Source organism: Rhagoletis zephyria, unplaced genomic scaffold, assembly GCF_001687245.7.
Source record: "Rhagoletis zephyria isolate East Lansing unplaced genomic scaffold, Rhagoletis_zephyria_1.1 Rzeph_scaffold_27607, whole genome shotgun sequence".
In the NCBI taxonomy this organism is placed as follows: Eukaryota; Metazoa; Arthropoda; class Insecta; order Diptera; family Tephritidae; genus Rhagoletis; species Rhagoletis zephyria.
In genome coordinates this window covers 1-5,148 of record NW_016184664.1, presented here as the reverse complement: position 1 = coordinate 5,148, position 5,148 = coordinate 1, and the positions used below count along the sequence as shown (strand labels likewise).

The following is a 5,148-nucleotide window of genomic DNA, read 5'->3' as shown; positions in this document are numbered from 1 at the left end:
ACTGTAATGAAATTTTTTTAGTTGTGAGGAAGCATGTAAGACTCCAGCCCCTGAAGGTTAAGCCCAGCTCTCTGGTTTCATATGGCAATTATATGACAGCTCGCACATGCATTTTTCTATTGTAGCGAGCTCTTGTGTTCAGGAACAGCGGGGTCGGGAAGCGACTGTTACGTAATGTAAAAGAAGTGAAAAATTAAGTTATTTGTATTTGTTTGGGCCAATCTGCAATAAATTGCCTAAGAAATAACACAATTTGTAATGGCAAAGATGACCCATTCATGTTTATGTAACCAGTGACGATTGAAAATCAAAGTTTCTGACATACGTCTAGTGGTCACACTGCCAACAAAATGTGACAGGGGAAGTACATACATAAGCATTCAAGCAAATATTTCTATTTAATTTGAATGCATAAATTTTTATGAAAATATGGAAACTTTGGTTTAGCTGACTGAAAATGCATTTACCGACGCCCACTGCCAACCGCCCGTCGTCATCAATAGTTCTTTCGATGACGGTGGACTGTTTATGTAACCTCTCACTGTTGTGCTTTTTACCTTAATCATATGCTCTTTTTCCTTCCTAATTTTTTTTTATGTTAAAATCTCGTTTCTTAAATATCTATGAACAAACAAACATATCCTCCGTCATAACCACATAAATTCCTACCCTATAACGATTGTGATTAAATTATTTGCTTCATACACAACAATAAATAAAATAGTACCAGGTTAATTGCTTTTATTTTTCTTGCCAATTACACGGTATCGGAAGGGGAAAACGGTGTACCTGAGCGAAGGGCGGCTGTCAGCTGTTAGGGTGAACGGCCAAATATATGTGCTTAAGTTAATTTCGTAGGCCGAAAGGGTCTTCATCAGAATACTGATTTTTAATAATAAGACCTTTGCCTTGACACCTCAAGCTTATAATCTCCTATCTTCTCAATTTAATCTTTACAGTGATGAATGATCCCATGGAGCATGCCACCGGTATAGAGAAGCGTGAACTTTTAGCCAAGGCCGCTGGCAACGATAATCCCTTCGACATGAAAGTGTTCAAACGTGGCGCTGGCACCAAAGAAAACCCCAACCTGATACCATCAGCATTTGATGCCCGTATTGTTGGTTGCATCTGTAAGTAGTCAAATGAAAATGAAAATATCATACGCTAATTCCTTTTACAACGTTTATTTTCCATTTTATGCGGCTAAATCGCGGAAACACTCGGTTTATCATCACTTCCAGGCGAAGAAGATCAAACCTACGTGCAATGGATGTGGCTGCAAAAGGGCACATCAAAACGTTGCGAATGCGGTCATTGGTTCAAATTGGTTGAGAAGGCTCCTGTCTAAATCAAATTATATATAATTGCAAGTTTCTCATTTTACTAAGCAAAAAGTAACCAAATAAATTCACAAAACCAACAAAAACAACAACTGAAGTAGTAGTGAAATAAAGAGGCAAACTTAGGAAACTTTAAGCCAGAATTTGCAATGCTATGTTGAAAGCTGCTTTCGTGAAGCCAAGAATTCATCACTGGCATAATATTAAAAATAATTAATAATTAAATAATGAGCACTGTAATATTTAATGTTAAGTGAATTTAATGAAAAGTAAAACCATCAACAACAGGTTTTATTCGCAAATTTCTCGTTTGTTATTTTATATTGATTTGCTTCAAGTAAAACACGGCCTTCGCTGTAATTATTATCTACTGACTGAATCGCTTGCAAGGCATTATTTCCCCGGTGATGAACAAAATTTCCGTTGGAAAAAGATTTATTTGGCTGCCAGTCAAACATACATAGTTATACATATGTATGTGTGTGCAGTATGCACGCTCTGATTCGAAATATGAATGCAATTATTATAGCAATAATTAAAACACTGCTGAGATAAAAATGAATAAATAAAATCTTATAATTTGATTTATTAAAAAGTGTTGACTTTAGAATAATAAATAAATGTTTGTAAGTGAGAAAGTTTGTAATTTCTCCCACTGAAGGAAGGACTGCGTACTGACCAGGTTTTCAAAATTTCCTGGAATATACGCTAAACGCAATAAGATTCCTTAAAAGTATGAAGACAAATAACAAGTAAAAAAAAATATCAAAAGTAATATAAATTTACTTGCATTTAACATCAAAAACTAATAATTAAATTATTTCGTAGGAAAGCGAAATCGCAAAAAAAAAACATTTCAACATGACTTCAATGCTATACGACTGTGTCTCTGCTTCATCGAAGGCTCTTATTAAAAATATCTGCAGTAATACTAAAGCAACAGGGCGCTGCTTTTGCAATAGTAAAGTATATTTGGCGGGTATGTAGTGTGCACATAACCACACTATTTTTTTGCAATAAACTTTTTTCATTTGCACTTAAGTTATGAACGATCCTATGGATCATGCCACTGGTATCGAGAAACGGGAATTGGAACAATTGAAGGCTGGTAATAAAGATCCTTGGCTGCTTGATACGGTCTTAAAACGCGGACCCGGCACCAGGGAGCAACCAAATATGATACCATCTGCGTTCGACGGACGCATTGTGGGCTGCTCCTGTGAGTTGATAAAATTGTTATCACAATTTTTCGAAAACAAAATTAATGGTCTTACAATTATTTACGCATAGGTAAGGGTAATCGCTTTGTGAATTGGATGTGGTTGGAGAAGGGTGAACCCAAACGATGCGAATGTGGATACTATTTCCAATTGAAGGAAATAAAGCCAATTTAAGACTTGCGACAGTTAACTTACATTTATATACATATGTATATATACACGTCAGAAATTTATTAAATGTGCATAAAATAACTACTAAAATATACTAAGCTATAGTATAACCGGTCAGTAGATAACCGCTATTACCATTCATGTTGACTTCCGGATGCGTGCGATTGGGTAGTATTTGATAATAGCGCAGCCAATTTGAAGTCAAATGCAAATTGGTCACATTCGAGCAGCTTTTCAACTCCACGTATAAATCCATTAATAGCTCCTTACTTTGGCTGTACAAGACAATTGGTCGAGATGGTTTTACAAACGGTAATAAAGCTTGCACGATATTGCTAGGATGTTCTTTTGCAGCAATCACCAGCGAATCGAATTTGGCACGAATAAGCTCGCAAGCGCGCTGATTTTCCACTTGCCATTTCTGTACAGGCGCCGCTGTACTAGTTGCTTCTGATTTGTTCGTCGCTGTGATTTCGCCTTTACCCTCGCTACTTGTAGATGAAACCGTCAACGAACCTAAAAGAAAAAGAAACATTGATCACTCATCATTTCACATTTATTTTCCCTAAAACTGCGTGGTCTCTTACCCTCCTCCCCTTCACATAACTTCTGCTTCTTACTGCTAGGTTCTGTTTCCTCGGCGGGAGTGCCTGGTTCCGCAGCAGCTTCTGGCAGCTCCTGTTCTTCTCCTTGGTAGTACTCGCGCAGCACCGAATACAGATTTACAGAGATGCAGCGCTGAAGCTGCTCATGTGGTAAATTCAGCGCCAACATGGCCTGCTTTTGTGGCACATTGCCGGGATGCATATGCACCAGTGTCGCTTCAGTGTCAGCACCAATTGAATTTAGAAAGCTGGCTGGCAGTAGGCCGTTTGTGCCACTTTCATATAACAAATAATTGCCATACGCGCTAACACCCGAATAGGAAATTAGCTGTGAGAGTGTATCTAATCGCATGCCCATCACTTTGTCAGCATCCTGTCGATAGTAAATTTCGGTGATAAGCCGCAATGTTGGTCGGCGTATCTGCACAAATTCAAAGTATTTTTTCTCCTTTTTTCGCAAATACTTTTCCTGTGAGTACTCCGTTTTCGAGTGAAATGTCTTCGAGTTTTCAACTATTTTCTCAATAATCTTTTTGGATTCACTGTGTTCTTCACGCAACTGTTCAATATCTTCTGGACGCAAAGCTTGGGAGTCGCCATCGTCAATTATGTTGCGGTTATCAACACCACTCGCCGAAATACCCAAACTTTCGCGGATATCACGCAGTTCCAATTCATTGCACAATTCCAAGGTGTGTAGACGCTGGTTGCGTTGACCACGCTGCGAGGATGGTGTAGTCTCCTTGGGACACATTTTAAAAGTAGCACTATATGGCTGGTCCAATAGAGCTCGCAACTCCAGTTGCTCCTTTCCCAGCATGGAAGTGGCATCCAGACTGCCGAACTTCTGCAGTTTCGTGTATTTTTGACGCTGGATTACAATGTAGTCTCCGAGCTGAATTTTCGGCATCTCTATAGCCGTGGATTTCGTCATGATCCTTTAATAAATTAGGTTGAATTATTTGTGGGAACAAGTAGGAGGCTCACAGAAACACAAAAAGCCGGATGGATGAAAACACAAAACACTTGCTGAACAAAACAAAATTGACAACAAACACGTGAATGTCAATCAAATTACCATGTTGTTCGGAACCTTNGACAACAAACACGTGAATGTCAATCAAATTACCATGTTGTTCGGAACCTTACAGTGGCTACACACGACGGACATATCCGCGCACATGTGCGCCAACATGCTCGCTGTCATTTGTGATTTTGTACTCAAAACGTAAACATGGAAAGGAAAGACGCGGATGATGCAATTGAAATACTTATGACTTAGGGTTTTTTATGTATGTGTTACTTAAATTTTTTTATATTTTACTTATATGTATGTACATACATATATGTACATATTGGCCCGTAGTCATAGTCAAAATAAAGTCGACTTTAAAGTTAGTTGCAGCTTTTTTGACAGATATCCCATTGAAAATTATGTCAAAAAGCTGCAACTAACTTTAAAGTCGACTTTATTTTGTTTATGACTACGGGCCATAGTAATTTAGCCTCATTTATCAAAAATTCAATTAACGCACATGGCTTGGATGCATTTATCCGCGATGTGCACACAGCAAGCATCAACACAAAGCGAGGTTGTTGTTTTTGTTTCCAATGCGATGCACGCAAACCACGCTACAAACGACGAGCATGCTCGCTGAAAATCAAAATTTTTTGATTTTTGGCGAGCATGCTCGCAAACCGCCCTTCAAACGACGAACATGACCCGCAAGCCGCGCATTAGCGCGGATATGTTCGTCGTGTGTAGCAGAGAACAGCTTTGAGTATGATCGAGCCTTTTTGATCACACTC

At 38.6% G+C, this 5,148-nt stretch overlaps 3 protein-coding genes across 5 annotated transcripts; 2 read left to right on the top strand and 1 right to left on the bottom strand.

The window, feature by feature from the left end:
- The first annotated feature begins 158 nt into the window (after positions 1-158).
- On the top strand, positions 159-1,703 carry LOC108382581 (cytochrome c oxidase subunit 5B, mitochondrial-like). Of its 3 annotated transcripts, none has more exons than XM_017638949.1 (3): positions 159-176; positions 960-1,133; positions 1,245-1,703. In XM_017638949.1, the coding sequence occupies exons 2-3, from the start codon at positions 962-964 to the stop codon at positions 1,349-1,351; spliced, it is 279 nt and encodes a 92-aa protein (XP_017494438.1). In that variant the 5' UTR covers positions 159-176; positions 960-961; the 3' UTR covers positions 1,352-1,703. The 3 variants fall into 3 exon arrangements, with proteins under 3 accessions (XP_017494438.1, XP_017494436.1, XP_017494437.1); XM_017638947.1 differs by lacking the exon at positions 159-176 and adding an exon at positions 253-286; XM_017638948.1 differs by lacking the exon at positions 159-176 and adding an exon at positions 821-845.
- Positions 1,704-2,009: 306 nt separating this feature from the next.
- On the top strand, positions 2,010-2,824 carry LOC108382580 (cytochrome c oxidase subunit 5B, mitochondrial-like). Its single transcript, XM_017638946.1, has 4 exons — positions 2,010-2,076; positions 2,172-2,322; positions 2,386-2,562; positions 2,634-2,824. The coding sequence occupies exons 2-4, from the start codon at positions 2,205-2,207 to the stop codon at positions 2,735-2,737; spliced, it is 399 nt and encodes a 132-aa protein (XP_017494435.1). The 5' UTR covers positions 2,010-2,076; positions 2,172-2,204; the 3' UTR covers positions 2,738-2,824.
- Positions 2,778-4,402, bottom strand: Trmt6 (tRNA methyltransferase 6 non-catalytic subunit). Its single transcript, XM_017638944.1, has 2 exons — positions 3,322-4,402; positions 2,778-3,250 (listed from the first exon to the last, which is right to left on the bottom strand). Exons 1-2 carry the CDS (start codon positions 4,271-4,273, stop codon positions 2,829-2,831), a joined length of 1,374 nt encoding a protein of 457 aa, XP_017494433.1. The 5' UTR covers positions 4,274-4,402; the 3' UTR covers positions 2,778-2,828.
- Between the last annotated feature and the right edge of the window lie 746 nt (positions 4,403-5,148).

What these genes read in the sequence shown, in the direction of transcription:
- LOC108382581 (XM_017638947.1), top strand. Translation starts at nt 259, where the DNA reads ATGGCAAAGATGACCCATTCATGTTTAT. An exon ending in GATGACCCATTCATGTTTAT is followed by an intron (nt 287 to 959) that starts GTAACCAGTGAC and finishes TAATCTTTACAG; the next exon opens with TGATGAATGATCCCATGGAG. An exon ending in CCGTATTGTTGGTTGCATCT is followed by an intron (nt 1,134 to 1,244) that starts GTAAGTAGTCAA and finishes CATCACTTCCAG; the next exon opens with GCGAAGAAGATCAAACCTAC.
- LOC108382580 (XM_017638946.1), top strand. Translation starts at nt 2,205, where the DNA reads ATGACTTCAATGCTATACGACTGTGTCTCTGCTTCATCGAAGGCTCTT. An exon ending in TAGTAAAGTATATTTGGCGG is followed by an intron (nt 2,323 to 2,385) that starts GTATGTAGTGTG and finishes TTTGCACTTAAG; the next exon opens with TTATGAACGATCCTATGGAT. An exon ending in ACGCATTGTGGGCTGCTCCT is followed by an intron (nt 2,563 to 2,633) that starts GTGAGTTGATAA and finishes ATTTACGCATAG; the next exon opens with GTAAGGGTAATCGCTTTGTG.
- Trmt6 (XM_017638944.1), bottom strand. Translation starts at nt 4,273, where the DNA reads ATGACGAAATCCACGGCTATAGAGATGCCGAAAATTCAGCTCGGAGAC. An exon ending in GTTATGTGAAGGGGAGGAGG is followed by an intron (nt 3,251 to 3,321) that starts GTAAGAGACCAC and finishes TTTTTCTTTTAG; the next exon opens with GTTCGTTGACGGTTTCATCT.